The sequence below is a fragment of the Castor canadensis genome, chromosome 12, assembly GCF_047511655.1.
Source record: "Castor canadensis chromosome 12, mCasCan1.hap1v2, whole genome shotgun sequence".
NCBI lineage: Eukaryota > Metazoa > Chordata > Mammalia > Rodentia > Castoridae > Castor > Castor canadensis.
The window spans coordinates 123615375-123632811 of NC_133397.1; the positions used below are offsets into that span (position 1 = coordinate 123615375).

The 17437-nt window shown below is 41.1% G+C and overlaps 1 protein-coding gene across 10 annotated transcripts in view; it reads left to right on the forward strand.

Moving 5' to 3' along the window:
• The window catches only part of Frrs1 (ferric chelate reductase 1), a 97387-nt gene that overhangs the window by 48608 nt on the left and 31342 nt on the right, over positions 1–17437 (forward strand). For 8 of the 10 annotated variants that reach the window (XM_074050921.1, XM_074050922.1, XM_074050925.1 and 5 more), the window contains 3 exons: positions 11789–11984; positions 12938–13074; positions 15875–15969. In XM_074050921.1, the coding sequence (XP_073907022.1) occupies positions 11789–11984; positions 12938–13074; positions 15875–15969 (428 nt within the window). Of the gene's footprint in view, positions 1–249; positions 895–1722; positions 6438–11788; positions 11985–12937; positions 13075–15874; positions 15970–17437 lie in introns of those variants that run through there. The other 2 variants (XM_074050927.1, XM_074050926.1) reach the window with 2 other exon arrangements.

Sequence of the window (17437 nt, forward strand, 5' to 3'; positions counted from 1 at the left end):
CAAGGCTTGGTTCATTTCTCCCCCCTGCCCCCAACCCCTCCCTTACCACCCACTCCTCCCCCTCCCTCTCCCCCCCACCCCCTCAATACCCAGCAGAAACTATTTTGCCCTTATTTCTAATTTTGTTGTAGAGAGAGTATAAGCAATAACAGGAAGGGACAAGGGGTTTTGCTGGTTGAGATAAGGACAGCTATACAGGGTATTGACTCACATTGATTTCCTGTGCGTGGGTGTTACCTTCTAGGTTAATTCTTTTTGATCTAACCTTTTCTCTAGTTCCTGTTCCCCTTTTCCTATTGGCCTCAGTTGCATATAAGGTATCTGCTTTAGTTTCTCTGCGTTAAGGGCAACAAATGCTAGCTAGTTTTTTAGGTGTCTTACCTATCCTCACCCCTTCCCTTGTGTGCTCTCGCTTTTATCAAGTGCTCATAGTCTAATCCCATTGAACAACCAATCATTTTTTTTAAGTGTAAGTATGTCCCAATTATTGGTATAGGGTGATACTTATACTAAAAATGAAATTCCAGCCTAATGGGGTATCCTATTCATTTGGTAAATTTGGTCACCTCACCTAGGCAGAAGTAAGTCCTTTTGTATGTCTTTAAATTGTATATAACAGCTATGTATTTTCAAATAGTTTTGCAGTGAAAGATTAAAAACATATTATCCTCAGTGAAACAATTACTAGTTAGTAATTTTTTTTTTAAAATGTAAAACATACCCGTACTTTTCACAAATGGAGCCCTAAGAAGTAGTACCAGGCTAGTCTTGAAGATCAAGTTGAGCAGCTGGACTTGGCCATGTTCCCTGCGGTTACTGAGTGAGCCTGGCTCCACCCAACTGTGATACAAGCTAACAAAACCGGAAGTTGGTCAGGCTCCCTTGCTCCTCGAGGTAAGTGTCTCCTTCAGCTCGCTCTGTGTCAAAGCTCTTTGTAAAGCATTGAAAAATGGATCTTGGTGACAGAAGTGACGTTAGGTGCCTGTGCTGACTGGGGCAGTGGTGGAGGCAGGATGGATGGTGGACTCAGAGATTATGTGCTGGAGTTTGTATTGAGCTGAATGTTCACTAAGGAGTTAGGTTTATAATATGCTTGTGACTTTGACTAACGACGTTTAATCCTATAAAATGGTACTTAGAAGTAGAGACGTGGCTGGGATCCTTACTTTGTGCGCCAGTTTGTTTGTTTTTAATTTAAACTGTGGGAACTCAACTCTCTTGTACATTTAAACCTCATGGCTTAATTACGCATGGGAAGGTTCCTTGGAGTTCCCCCCTGCTTCCCCCCTGCCCCCGCTTTTTTTCTTTTTTGTATTTTGTCATGTTGCTTAAGATCAAAGGGAATTTTTCAACTAGTAAATGTATCTAGAATATTTTTTAAAAAAGCCTTAAACTTTTCAGCTGTATTGTTTTCTGTCTGAATTTAAAAAAATTGGAATGATTGTGTTACCCTTGGATAATACAGAGGTGGGATGCTTACCTTTGGTCTTCTGGCTTATTGAGAACCAAAGTAGAATTTTCAGTGAAAGGCTTTGGTCGTTGGAGGGCTTCCCATTAGCGAGACAGCGTGTTCTTTTGGTCCACTGGACCTTCTGTTTCACAGCACTCGTTTACTGAATGTCAGATTCTCTTCAAGCTCAGTTTCAAAAGTATGGCTGGCAGCATGCCTGGCAAGTTCAAAACCTCAGTGCTGCCCCCCACAGAAAAAAGATAGTTATAGTATTTTCAAAATGGAAGGAGATTTATGATACCTCTGCTGTTATTCTGCAGTTTGCCATAATACAAGTCACCAGTTGTGGCAGAAAAATGTGATCAATCGATCTATCTATCATCTATCCATATCTGTTTATATGGATATAGATATCTCTGTAGTAGATTATATAATTAGCTAAGACAAAAGTTTATGGAATTTTAAGAGGAACAGTTATATCAAGTTGGCAGAATTAGGCAAGTTTCCAAGGAAGGAAGGTTATTTTGATGGGGGACCTTATTTATGGTGACCATTGTGCTAAGTTGCAGAGGCCCTTGACATTGGTGGCACTGTCTCCAACAAGTAAGACTAAGTCTCTGTGAGAATAAATACTTTCCTCAGTCACTATGGTGGTACCTGCTTGATGACATGGGATGAGTGGCCAATTCGAACCCAGGTCTATGAGATTCCAAAGTCTGTACAGTTTACTGCATTGTGTCTTTGGGCATAGTAGCTATGGCATTTAAAGTGGGTGTTGTAAGAGGGGCAGAAAAACAGCAAAAGTAACAGAGTGTTTGAAATTAGAAACAGAATCTATGTTAAAGTCAGTTTAATGTATTTTTTTGTGGTACTGGGGTTTGAACTCAGGGCCTACACCTTGAACCACTCCACCAATGGTGGGTTTTTTCGAGACAGGGTCTTGAGAACTATTTGCCCAGGCTGGCTTTGAACTGCGATCCTCCTGATCTCTGTGAGCCACCAGCCCATCTAGTTTAATGTGATTTTGTACTATAAATGCATACTTTGTAGTGTTTTTTTTTTCAATTATAAAACACCACATATTTTAAATACATGTGTGAATACACCCATCTACTATAAAAGTGTTTAAAGAGAGGAAGTCACTCTACTTCCCATCCTGAAAACTTTTAAGGGCAACTGCTGTTGAGAACAGTTAGAAGCCTGGTGTGGAGTTTTTTTCTCTTTTCCTTTTTTCTTCTAAGTAATCCATATTTTGGTATATTACAGACTATTTTGCAATATGCCTTATCTTCATTTCTCAATGTGGCATGGACACCCATTTAAATACATGCAGATTCATGTTTCACTTACAGATATGCCTCACTCCTAGAAAGTTCTTAATAATGTTAGCAGTTGTCTTTGTGTACTGTTTCATTCTTTTTAATGTATATACACAGTATTTTCCTTTTTTTTTTTGGTGGTACTGGGATTTGAACTCAAGACATCAGGCTTGATAGGCCAGTGATCTTACCACTTGAGCCACTGATGGGTTTTTTGAAACAGGGTCTTTTGAATTATTTGCCTCAGGTTGGCTTTGAACCATGATCTTCCTGAACTTGGTCTCCTGAGTAGCTAGGGTTATAGGAGTGAGCCACTGGCACCTGGTGCAAGGTACATATGTTTTTTTTGGGCAGTACTGGGGTTTGAACTCAGGGCCTCATGCTTGCTAGGCAGTTATTCTACCATTTAAGCCACTCCAGCATGTGCATTTTTAATATCATTTAAGCTTACTGTACAGAGATTTTTGTCTTATTTTTCTATTTATCTCTTTCTCTAGCTATACATTTTTCACATGGGTAGGAATTTTTTTTTTCTTTTTGATACTGGAGTTTGAACTCACAGCCTACACCTTGAGCCACACCATCTGCCCTTTTTCGTGAAGAGTTTTTTTCGAGATAGGGTCTTGTGAACTATTTGCCCAGGCTGGCTTCAAACCATGATCCTCTTGATTTCTGCCTCCTGATTAGCTAGGATTACAGATGTGAGCCACCACGCCTACCAGGCATTTGACAGATGGAAAAATGGAGGTCTTGTAAGAGGTGCTTAAACTGCTTTTGCTGAAAAGGACTGTCTCCTTACTGGGGCCCATGAATTATCTAAAAGTTGGTGAGCAGCCTGGCGTCCCTCCCTCAGTTTTGCATCTGTCTTTGTCTGTCATTCACCTTACAGTCACTCTGGAATCCAGGAAAGACAGGATTTATTGATAACATGTTTATAAGAAGGCTGAGATCTGGAGGATCAAGGTTCGAGGCCAGCCTGGGCAAATAATTCCTGATCCCCCCCATCTCCAAAATAAGCAGAACAAAATGAACTGGAGGTGTGGCTCAAGTGCTAGAGCACCTGCCTACAAGTACAAAGCCCTGAGTTCAAACCCCAGCCTTACCAGAAAAAAAAAAAAAGTAGGATTGAGAAATCTGCCTCAAACAAAGGAAGGGAACATCAGAGCCTGCCCTGGACAAGGGTTAGCAACTCCTCCAGAGCAAGGACTGGGGTAAGGGTTAGCTAGCCATACTTGTGATTGGGACTGTTTAGCTATGCATACTTTTGTCCCCTGCCCCTGTTCTTTGTCTATTGAAAGCTAACGCTCATCTCTGCACCCTGAAGATGGCTGAGTGTGGGCTGAGTGCTTACCTAGCCTTTTCCCATGGCACACCCTGGGTTCTCTATTTGGCATATAGGGCGAGTGGCCAGGCCTGACGTGGAAGCCCAGGAGTTTGGGCCTGGGGTTCAGAACTTTGGCTTCAGTTTCAGTTAGAAGGCAGAACATGAATAGTAAGAGAGGACCTTATTCTAGACAGGGCACATGGTGCATTGTCATTTTGACATAGGGAAAAAGTCTCCTTGCCATCTGAGTTGTGCTGAGAAACCTGGAACTTAATAGCTAATACCCTTCCCTTCAATGGGTAATTCCCAGGAAGCTGGTGAATGTTTTGGGGAGGGGCAAATTGTGCTTTAGGAAAATGATCTGCCTGTGTCAAGTGAGAGTAGAGTAGAATAAAGAAACAGGGAAGCCACTGGGTACTGGTGGTTCACATCTGTAATCCTAATTACTCAGGAGGAGTGATTAGGTGGTTCAAAGCCAGCCTGGGAAAATAGTTTGTGAGATCCTATCTTGAAAAAAAAAAATCACAAAAAAGTGCTGGTGGAGTGGCTCAAATGGTAGAGTGCCTGCCTAGCAAGTGTGCGGTCCTGAGTTCAGACTCCAGTACACTTAAAAAAAAAAAAAAAACCAAACAAAACCAACCAACCAACCAAACAAACCCAAGGAGGCCAACTGAGAGTGTTTCATTACTCTGGTAACAGGTGAACACTGGTGCTCACAGGTGGTGACAGAATGGGAAACAGGCAGACGTAATTGAGGCAGGAAATGGAAAGTAGAAGAAAGATGAGAAGGGACAGGTTAGGGATGGGCACTAAAGATTACTGCCTGTAATCTTTGCTACTTGTGAGGCAGAGATCAGGAGGTCTGAGGTTTGAGGCTAGCCCAGACAAAAAAGTTTGGATGACAATAAGAGACTCCAACTCAATCAATAGGCTGATCATAGTGGTGTGCTCGTCATCCCTTTTTAGCAGAAAAGTCTCTTGGGATGGAGCTCAAGTAGTAGAAGTCTGCCTAGCAAGTGCAAGGTCCTGAGTTCAAATCCCAGTACTGCCAAAAACCAAAAAGGGGGCAGGAAGGAGTACAGAAGCGTGGAGGGGAATTTGCTGGTGTGGAAGGTGGTGAGAAAGCATGGCATCAAATATCGAGAGCTGGGGGTTTCAAATCTTGCTGATTGGAAATGTACTGACTGGCTCGGGTCAGATTAGGACCGCCAGGTACCAGAACTAGACTAGAAGGAAAGATGCCGGTGTTCCCTTCAGATAAATGGAGCTTAATGTCATCCAGGCAGAAGCCTGTGCACACAGTGGGACATTTGAGGCCCAGCGTGGTGGGGGTGGAGGCAATACTACCCTGGAGGTGTCAGTCAAGGCATGGAAAAGATGAGCCTGCGGAGAAGCTGGGATGGGGAGGTAGGAAGATGGGAACATGACGCCCAAGGGACGGACACCTCCTTGCAAAGGCAGAAAGTGGAGCCACACTTAGTACTCTTTGAACTCAGGGCTGTGCACTTGCAAAGCAGGCACTCTACCACTTGAGCCGCTCCTCCAGTCCATTTTGCTCTGGTTCTTCCTGAGATGGAGTTTTGTGAACTATTTGCCCGAGCTGGCCTCAAATTTTAATCCTCCGTATATCAGCCTCTTATGTAGCTGGGATTATAGATATGAGCCACCAGCACCTAGCTTCTGGTTCTCTTGTTCCCATTCAAATCAGGCTCATTCTGACGCTCTCTTTCTCCAGCTGCTGAATTCACTCATCAGATCAGCCTTAAGAGTCTGATCCCCAGTTGTGGACAGGTTTAGTGGTTAAAACCCCGGAGACCTCTTGTTTGCTGTAACTTTGACAAGTGTCTTAATCAGAGCCTTGTTTTACACACTGGGGATAATCATGCTCCTGCCTCCTCCAAGACTCCCGGGCTATTGTGAGGAATGAATGCTAAGTCCTTGACGTTAGTCTGATCTGTTCTAAGCCCTAGGTGTTTGAGCTTCTGACTGGAGGTATGGCTCAAGCGGTAGAGCACCTGCCCAGCAAGCATGAGGCCCCGAGTTCAAACCCCAGCACCACCAAAACAAAAAACAGAAAACAAAAACCTCTGAACTTCTATCGCTTTTCTCTCCCATACCTCTAAATCACTGTAATGAAATGCAGTCGGTTCCTCTTCCGCTCCTGTGTAGTCTTAGGCAGTGCTGTTTTTCAGAACCTCTATGAACCTCCCGTTTCCATGCCAGTAAAAATCCTTCGTATGTTTTATGTTTCTTCCAGGGGTTGGAGTAATGCACATAAGTCACCACATGGTCTGTGGTCTGTGATGACTGGGGCAGAAGTCAGTGAGCTGAGCATCGGTGGAAGGTGCTTTTGTTTCATCTGTCAGTTTGATCTTTAGCGAAAGGGCCGTCTCACTTAGCACCTAAGTTTTCGTTGAGAATATAATTGTTGAGAGCCATGTGGAATGATCAGATGAAATCTCTATAGCACACATAAGATACAGGTTTCCAGTCAGTTTTCCAGAAAATGAGTGAAGAAACTTGGAAAATGAGTGCCAAGTATTTTTTCTTTTTTTTATGAAGCACTAGAGTTTGAACTCAGGGCCTCACACTTGTTAGGCAGATGTTCTACCTCTTGAGCCACTCCACCAGCCTGAAAATGGGCAAATGATTTACTGCTGCTGAGGGAAACCAGGGTTAGATTGTGGGCTTTCTTTCTTTCTTTTTTGTGGTGGGACTGGGGTTTGAACTCAGGGCTTTGCATTTGCTGATTAGGCAGGTGCTCTACTGCTGAAGCCACATCTCCAGTTCATTTTGCTCTGGTTAATTAATTAATTAATTTGTTGGTGGCACTGGGGTTTTGAACTCAGAACCTTACTCCTTCTAGGCAGCACCACTTGAGCCACTCTGACAGCCCTTTTATTGTGATGGGTTTTTTTGAGATAGGGTCTCAAGAACTATTTGCCTTCGCTGGCTTTGAACCTTGATTCTCCTGATTGCTGCCTTCCAGCAGGGTGGGATTATAGGTGTGAGCTGCCAGCACCTGACTTGGAGTTTCTTCTTCTTCTTCAATTATTAGCATAAATTAAGTTGCACAAAGGGGTTTTCATTGTGATATTTCATACAGGCATGTAATATACTTTAATCAAGCTCACCCATAGCAGTTTTTAGTTGTTTTCATACATATAAAATGCTCTTCCATCATGTAGATTATAGAGTTTCTAACTGACCCCTCACCACCCATGGTCTCCACTTTTCTGTTACTTTTTCTTGCTTTTGCTCAAGCTCTAATTCAGAAGTCTTTTTAGCCATCTTAAATTGTTCGATCTGACACATCTCAAATTGTTATTCAGTGTGCCTTTTTAAAATTCTCTTTGTTTTTCAGAAACTTCTCTGAAAATGTCCTAACTCCAATTGTTAATTTTAAAAAAATCATTTTTTTTCCCTCTGTGTTTCCTCCTGTGAAAATGGAGTCTCTGGACAAATGGAGATAGTTGACCTATTTTTCAATCTCCCTATAATTTGAGAGTCAGCTATCAAAGTCCATTTAATTCTTGATGTAGAAGTTTCCTGTGGAGGTGAAATTAAGTTACTAGAAAGAAAGGTGTGAATTTTCTGAAGTGTCTTAGAAGGTTGGAACAATTTAAACATAGATGCAAGAGGCAGGTGAAATCTGTTGCCTAACCACAGTAGTGTGCAGAAGAACTTAGCAGGTAGTGTAGGGAGTTCATAACGGTACTAAACATGACAGCCAGCGTTTATTGACAGTCTTGTTTTCAGGCCTTGAGCTGATTACTTTTATATCCATGCTTTCTGGAGCATTAGGTCTGTGAAAGAAATCTCTGCATTGTCACTCAGCCTCTCATAACGTGGATGCAGCATTCTAAATTTGTGTGACAAATGTTGAAATGTTGACCCACTCCCACTGTTCATTGTGAAATTTGGATTCTTGCTGGACCTGTTTGCTTTCCACATTCTCTCTCCCAATGGGGAGCAATGCTGAGGAGAGAAAAATAACACCGAGTTGCAGTAAGATTTAGGTCCTAATCCTGAAGGTAATCATGATGAAAGGCTCACTACAATCCCTAGTCCTTGCTTGCTCAGTTCTAGTTTGTGATCCTGCTGGCTAGGATCACATCAGATGTGTCACCTAACACAGCCAGGCTCTCACCAAATGTTTGTTGCTTTTCCTCTTTCTCTTCTCTGTGTACCTTCCCTTCTTCTTACGATAAAACTGGGTCTTTCTTGTTGTCATAAATTTTTTTTGCTTTACATACATATCTTGTCTGTTTTTCTGACTATCAATCCTTCTGCAGGTCTATTTTTCTAAAACTCTTTCTGCCTAATTCTGCCAGTCAGCAGGTGAACACCTATTTCCTTCTGTCCCTAGCCCCTCTAGGTTTTTAGTCACAGTGCAAAGCCTACAAGGCTTGCCTGGGATCTTAGGAGAAATGTCGAGCTTACAGATGTGCTGTGTCCCCAAATGAGTTTCTAATTCGGCTTGGAATTAAAATTCCATTTTCCAATAGAAGCCACATTGTAAATGGTGGCTCTGGCTTTAGGCCATACATAAGCATATTTAACTCAAAAATTAATGGCAATATTTTGTACTTGTGCTGAAATGAAAAGAAAAAATGCCATTGTAATCATGCACTAAGATAAAATGGAAATAGCATTCAGTAAGTAGTAGCTATTTAATCTAGAATGTGGAAGGTGGCTGATGGGATTTTTTTTTTTTTTTTTTTGGGCAGTAGTGGGGTTTGAATTCAGGGCTTTGCACTTGCAAAGCAGGTGCTCTACCAGCTTGAGCCACATCTCCAAGTCCATTTTGTTCTGGTTACTCTGGAAATGGGGTTTTGTGAACTATTTGCCCAGGCTGGACTCCAACTGTGATCCTCCCGATCTCAGCCTCCCAAGTAGCTAGGATTATAGGTGCGAGCCACAGTGACTGGCTTGATGAAAATTTTGAAAAGAACTTTCAAATGCTTTAAAAATAGGTTTTTTTTTTTTTTTGGAACTGGGGTTTGAACTCAGGGCTGTGCTCTACCCCTTGAGCCATACTTCCCGTCGATTTTGCTCTGGTTGTTTTGGAGATGGGGTCTTGAGAACTATTTGCCTGGCCTGGCCTTAAACTGTGATCCTCCCAATCTCAGTTTCCAGAGGTAGCCAGAATTACAGGTGTGAACCACCGGCACCTGGCTGGTAGTACTGGTTTTATATTACGGTTCGTTTAAAAAGAACTCTCTGGCAAGAAGATCACTGTGGGAATGCTGATTTATTATGTATGAGTGTATTTATAGTTTTTGATCAGCCTCAAAGTGGAGTGAGGAGAGAAGAAGGCATTCTCCATCATATCCATCTGTCTTCTACCTCAAAAACCCTCCTTGTTGCATAGACTGTTTGCTTCTTTTTTAGTTCTGAAAACTTTCCTTTTTTTTTACTGGAATCCTTGATACTTCTAATTTGGAATTTGATTCAAGGGTAAAACCTAAAGGCCTGTGTATGCTGTAAAATAATGTTTTTCAAACTGCATGTTAAAATCCATTGGTTAAATTGTGAAATGACCACTTCGTAGGATGCAAGAAGCATTAAAAAGGGAAGGAGTAGAGAATATGTGAGTTTATAATGAGGTAAAGGAAAATCCTTTGCGGTGTTTGTTGGGTCACAGTGTAGGACTGTGTCTCACTTTGACTGTGACTAGAAAAACAAACAAACAAACAAACAAACCCAAAAACAAAATCCCAATATATATAGCAAAATCTAAAACCGAACCAAACCAAACCAACAAACCTAAAAATCTTTCCTAAACTATTTGTTTCCTTTATAGTGAAGTGTTTTGGTTGGCTTGCTTTTTTGCAGCTGTTTCTTCATTACTAAGAAATCCTTCTTACCTCACCTTACCTCACATCCACTCATCAGTTAGTCTGCCCAAGCATGCCTACCCTCATGTCTTGGGGATGTGGAGTGTGTGTTACTGGGCTGAGTTCCCGCAGTTTTTTTGTGTTCACGTTAACTTTTGAACTCCTTTGATGCCTTAATTTAAAGTAAATTAACAATAAGAGGTAGAACTTGAATGCAATATAACCATACTACATTAGTCATTTGCTGGCTTAATCATCAGATCTATTTTTTTTAAGGTGTTGGGGCTTGAACCCAGGGCCTTGCACATGCTAGGAAAGGGCTATACCACAGATCTACACCCTCAGCCCTGACGTTCAAATGTTTCCCCCCCCATTTTTTCTTACTCTTAATGTTTTTGGAGTTAAATAATAAAAAGACATTTAGTGACCAATTGATGAAAAAGATAAAAACAGCTTTAGTCTAATGACTTTCTTACATCTAAGTATTTCTCAATTGGATCTTTCTTATTTTACCATTTTATTTGAATTTTATTTTGTTGTAATAAATACATCCTGATTAATAGCACTTGCCTCTGTGCCCCAAGATCACAATAATAATTATATTTTCATCTAAGTACATGGATTTTCTACAGGGCACTGGAGGCTATGCCTGTAATCCTGGCTACTTGGGAGGCAGAAGATCAGGAGGATCACGGTTCAAAGCCAGCCCTCCTTTGATCCTCCTGCCTCAGCCTCCTGAGTCCTGGAATTACAACCTGTGCCACCAAACCTGGCTCCTGCTGTTTTTTGATTAGTGTTAGTATGGCATATCTTTCTCCATCCTTTTCCTTTTTTTTGGCTGTGTTGGGGTTTGAACACAGGGCCTTCTACTTGCTAGGTTGGTACTGTACCACTTGGCCACACTGTCAGCCCTCCTATCCACTTACTTTTAATCTACGTGTGTCTTTATTGTTAAAATGAATTCTTTGTAGACAACCCCTGTCTTTTAATTGGTGCATTTAGACTGTTGAGGTTCAAAGTGATTATTGATACCTTTCATGTTAGAATTTTCTATTTGTGAACCTCCTTCGTTTCTGTTTTTATCTTCTGCTCTTTTTCTGCCTTTTGTGAATTTAGTTGAGGATTTTATGTGATTTCATTTTTCTCTCCTTTATTAGTGTGTTAATTGTTCTTCCTTTTCTTAGCTAAATTACCTGCCCATTGCTACAGCTATTTAATGGGAATTGGGGAGAAGTTATACCAAAGATTTATTTAGACAATGATATTTATATTGGCATAGATACTCCTTTAAGCTTTCTAAGATGAAGTGGGGTAAAACCTTTTGCTTTTATTGGACCCGATAATTAATTCTCCAGCACACTCAAGAAAGCTATCATTTGTTATCTTTGTCAGACTATGAGCTGTATCGTCATTGTATTGAAACAACATTGAAAGGAGGGTCTTAGTTTCCTCACTTTTCTGGAAGGGAAGCAGAGACTTGAGTGATTTCCCCAAAAGCTCCCAGTTGATACACACACACACACACACACACACACACACACACACACACAGATGTATTTTGGTAGTACTGGGATTTGAACTCAGGGCCTCACACTTGCTAGGCAGGGGCTCTACAACTTGAGGCACTTTTCTAGCCTCTTCCCCCACCCCCAGTTGATATTGGACAGTGAGATTCAAACCCAGGTATACACTTTGCAGGGCACATTTTTTTTTTTTTTGTCATGCACTTCGAGAATATGGATAGCTGAAGGTTGAAAGCAAGTAGTTCTGTAGAATTCCTTTGTTGTATTACAAAAGCTTTTGTATTTTATTTTAATCATGTCTGAAAATGATGTCCTTTTAACTTTCTTTTGAGATGGCAGCTCCTGGATTTACCCTTGGTACCTTCGTGTTTGTGTTGCTCGTTAGTTCTGTGGTTAATTACCCCAATGGAAAAGTCACAAAGTCGTGCCGTGGAATGGTTCCCCTTCATGGCCACAGCCCCCAGTCTGAGCCCATCCACCACATTGCAGTGAGCCAGAGGAAATTCCGACCAGGAGATCGGATAGAAGGTACTGTGCTGGCAGTAACTACTCTCATCTTGAGTTCCACTCTTTTACTATGCATTGAGTCTTTATTAATAGGATTTAGTTGATTTCATTCAAATCTATTCACTTGTTTTGTAAGATATCTTATACTTGTCATTTTTTGTTTACATATGTTATATAAGTGGTATATCTACTCTCTACTCAGAACAGGTTTTTAAAAAATTTTTTTTAGTCATAGCTTATGTATTTACTTCTATTTTAAGAAAAATAATATAGTCTCTTGTGTTTCCTTAAGTATTCTGGCAAATTGTAGGCTGACTGTTAAAAGTGTACCTATAACAACATTTAATAAACTCTAGTTTTTGCAAGTCTAGAAATGCAAAATATTAATAGGTACCTTTAACAGAAAGGTTGTATGAAGAGATAAGTTTGGGGCTTGGGATGTAGCTCAGTGGTTGAGTGTTTGCCTAGCGTGCACCAGAGTTGGATCCACCTGAGTTGAATCCCCAGAACCTCAAGAAAAAAAAATAGAAAGAAAGAAAAGAAAAAAAAGAAACAGGTTTGGAATACATGTATGTTATCTATCTGTCATCTATCATTCAATCAATCAATCAATCAATCAATTATCTATATTTATTTTCTATCAATCAATCAATCTATCTTTAGAATTTCACATTACACAGTAGAATATTAAAGACCCCATGGGATTTACAGTAAGGAAGCGTGTATTTACTTTCATCTAGCCTTTTCAAATGAATTTTGCTCTGTTGACTGCCCCTGGGCCATCACCTGTGTGATGGAATGGCTGTTAACAGGTGCTGCAGAACACGGTGTAGACACTCTCTATCTTCAGGATGACTTTTACTCTTTTCTCTGCAGTAGTTTTGTATACATGTGCTTGATTCTGTGGTAACTCCCCCTTGGAACATTCTGTTTTAGGTCTGCTAAGTCTTTTAACCTGTTTTATCATTTCTCAGTTACTTTGTCAGGACCACCGTTTAAGGGTTTTCTCTTAGAAGCTCATGATGCTGAGGATCTGAGTGGCCTTCCTATTGGCTCCTTCACACTGATTGACAGCCAAGTGTCACAGCTTCTGACTTGTGAAGACGTACAGGTTTGTGTTTAGTTTAAAACTGGTTATTGTCAGTTTTCTGAGGTCTGTTTTTTATGGGGTGGTGATTATAGGATAAATGATGACATTACCTTGTGTTGCAGGCATTTGAATTGATTTACAGGACCAAACTTTCCCCTAATTTACTTGTCATTTGTGCTTATACATCAGCATCTCAGGAAAGGTAGGGCAATAACTTGAAGAGTTTATGGTTTGTGATGTTTTATGTCAGATTGACTCTTATTGTGTTGATTTTTTAAGGGTTTCAGCATTGAAGGTATATATTTGGTGGTACTATGGTTTGAACTCAGTTTTGCATTTGCTAGGCAGGAGTTCTACTACTTGAGACATGACTCCAGTGAAGATAGAGCTCTAGAATGGGACAGAGGTCTAATTTTTGTCATTCATTCATTTCATAAACTTTTTTTTTTTGCGGTACTAGGGCTTGAACTCAGGGCCTATACCTTGAGCCACTCCACCAGTCCTATTTTTGTGATGGGTTTTTTTGAGATAGGGTCTCACGAACTATTTGCCCAGGCTGGCTTTGAATCATGATCCTCCTGATCTCTGCCTCCTAAGTAGCTGGGATTACAGCCATGAGCCACTAGCACCTGGCTTAAACATTTATTGTACTAGGAATTGCCTTGGGTACAAGGGATATGGAAATGAACAAGACTTACTCTCTCTCCTTGAAGAACATAAGTCAAACAGATGGACACAGGACATATAACTTAGAAGTAGAACCATGTAGAACATCATTCTGAGTGAGGTTAGCCTGGCCCAAAAGACCAAAAATTTGGAGGCTACTTAAAAAGCTGGACATTGATCTACCATTTGATCTAGCAATACCACTCTTGGGGATATACCCAAAAGACTGTTACTCCAGAGGCACCTGCACATCCATGTTTATTGCAGCACTATTCACAATAGCCAAGTTATGGAAACAGCCAAGATGCCCAGCACTGACGAATGGATTAAGAAAATGTGGTATCTGTACACAATGGAATTCTATGCAGCCATGAAGAAGAACGAAATGTTATCATTCACTGGTAAATGGATGGAATTGGAGAACATCATTCTGAGTGAGGTTAGCCTGGCCCAAAAGACCAAAAATCATATGTTCTCCCTCATATGTGGACATTAGATCAAGGGCAAATACAACAAGGGGATTGGAATATGAGCACATGATAAAAGCGAGAGCACACAAAGGAAGGGGTGAGGATAGGTAAGACACCTAAAAAACTAGCTAGCATTTGTTGTCCTTAACGCAGAGAAACTAAAGCAGATACCTTAAAGCAACTGAGGCCAATAGGAAAAGGGGAACAGGTACTAGAGAAAAGGTTAGATCAAAAAGAATTAACCTAGAAGGTAACACCCACGCACAGGAAATCAATGTGGGTCAATGCCCTGTATAGCTATCCTTATCTCAACCAGCAAAAACCCTTGTTCCTTCCTATTATTGCTTATACTCTCTCTATAACAAAATTAGAAATAAGGGCAAAATAGTTTCTGCTGGGTATTGAGGGGAGAGGAGAGGGAGGGGGCGGAGTGGGTGGTAAGGGAGGGGGTGGGGGCAGGGGGAAGAAATGAACCAAGCCTTGTATGCACATATGAATAATAAAAGAAAAATGAAAAAAAGAAAAAGAAGTAGAACCATGTACACATGGGACAGGTACATAAGTAGAACAGTATGACAACTTAGGTTAGAGCATACACAGGAGAGTGGGACATACAGAAGAGGGAGCCACAGACAGGCTGGAGGGAATTGGAAAAAAGATTCCTGGAGGATGTGATCATTAAGCTGGCCTTTAAAGAATGTGTAGCAGTTGTCAGAGTGATGCATGTCTATAATCCTAGCAGTTGGGAGGCTCAGGCAGGAGGATTGTGCATTGTAGGCCAGCCCGGGTTACATAGCAAGACTGTGTCTCAAAACAAAAGAAAAGTGCTGGGGCATGGCTCAAGTGATAGAGCACCTGCCTAGCAGGCACTAGGCTCTGAGTTCAAACCCCAGTGTTGCCAAAAACCAAAACAGAACAAAACAAGCCTGAGAATATGTAAGTTTGCCAAGTGAAAAGTGGGAAATAAACTTGTTCTAAAGAAAAGGATTGGGCTGGCAGAGTGGCTCAAGCAGTAAGAATGCCTGCCTAGCAAGTGTGAGGCCCTGAGGTCAAACCCCAGTGCCTTAAAAAAAACCAAAAACCAAATCCAAACAAACAAAATAAAAGAATTACTGCCGGCCACCAGTGGCTTACACCAATAATCCTAGCTATTTGGGAGGCAGAGATCAGGAGGATTGCTGTTGGAAGCCAGCCTGGGTAAATAGTTCATGAGACCCTATCTCAAAAAAGCCCATTGTGAAAAAGGACTAGTGGAGTGGCTCAAAGTATAGGCCCTGAGTTCAAACACACAAAAAAAAAAAAAAAAAAAGGAAAAGAATTACTAAAAAATGCTGTTTTGGGAGGAAGGAAGGATTCCTTTTTTCTTCTGAGGAATCTTTTTCATTTTATTTGCTTTGATTAATGGAAGGAATATAAATTTATAGGGTAAATGAAGCAATGACCAGGCTTTGTCTAGTGTTAGCACAGGCAATATTCACTGCTCCTTTCAGTTCTGAATTTCCAACTGCTAATATGTTGACAACCAATCTACATGAATTTATTGAGTACCTGAGTACTTGTAAATAAAACAGTCTTCACCAGATATCATGACAAGTAATGACAAATTACTTTGCAGGAGGATAGCGGTTCCATTTATGCTGATTTACCGGGTGACTGAACGGTAGCTCTTTTCCATTTTATTTCAGGGATCGGCAGTGAGCCACACAAGTTCATCCAAAAAAACAGAAATTAAAGTCTACTGGAATGCTCCAAGCAGTGCCCCTGATCACATACGGTTTCTGTGAGTAGAAGAGTTTATATCTCTCAAACCAATATAAATCAAAATCATATGGTCTGCAGTATTTTCTATTCTACTCTGCATTCACACATGTCACAGAGTTTTGGGACAGTAATGTCACCAGCTTAGTGATCTGAGAGTTTGTTTTTTCCACCAGTACCCAGCACCTAGCCAGGACTCGGTCTTCTCTTTTTTTTTTGAGTCAGGGTCTTGCTATATAGCCCTGGCTTGCCTCAAACTTGCTGTGTGGCCCAGGCTGGCATTGAACTTGAGATCCTCCAAGCCTCATCCTCCACCAAGCCTGATGTGACTTGGTACTTAACAGGCACTTAATAGACACTTGTTGAGTGAATGAAGTATTGTATTACCTTAACCAGAACCACCTGTTAATACTTGAGTATGCTGTGTAGGGAGTAACATCTTTTAAGATATTTGCTCCTGTTTTGCTATGAGAATACAAATAAGACAGTCCTGAAATTTGGATGACATATTTGGTTTTGCAGTGTTACAACTTGCAGATTGGATTGTCAGAAAAGTAAGTCTTTGAATGTTTCTCAGAATCATGATTCTCAGGATTAAAATGTATTTCTTCCCTGTTCCTATGTGAAAGGTCACAAAACCACATAATGATGGCTGATGTTACACATACACACACACACACACAAATATATAAATTAAATACATATTTTTTTGTATGGTACTGGAATTTGAACTCAGGGCTTTGCAGTTGCTAGACAGGTGCTCTACTACTTGAGCCACGCCCCCAGCCCTTTTTGCTTTCATTATTTTTGAGATAAAGTCTCAAGTTTTTGCCTGGTGCAGTCTGAACTGCTATCCTCCTATTCTGGCTTCCCACGTGGATGGGGTGACAGGCATATGCCATCACGCCCAGCTATTGGTTGAGATGGGGTCTTGAGAACTTTTTGCCTGGGCTGACCTTGAACTTTGATCCTCTTGATCTCTGCCTCCCCAGTAGCTGGGATTATTGGTGTGATCCCTGCTCCTGGCCCCAGATGTATGTTTTCAGGGAAAATGATGTGTGTCTGGTTTTTGCTTAACTTTGTACACAGGCCGCCAGCACATTGTAACATAGCTTTGCACCTGTGGGTCAGGTGGAACGTGAAAAAGAAGTGACCCCAGTGAGAGCTGATGTCACTTTGTTAGCAGCCTCTACAGAGCTGCCTGCTGTATCTGCCTGCTATGCATGGCCTTTGGAAGAGATGGATAGTACACCATGAAATGAGTAGTATTGCCTTCCTTGCATGTCAGGACACAGAAGTCTTGAGTCTGGCATGCATGTTTGCTGCTAATATGCACAAAGAACAGACAAATAAGAAACAAGAGAGACAGAGGAGAGAGAGTGAGGAAAGTTTACCTAGGGATGGGGTGGAAGAGCCCTTTAGAGATTTATCTCATGTAACTTGCATGTTCCTAATTCATCTCCCCCTTTTTCCTTTAAGTTTTGATGTGG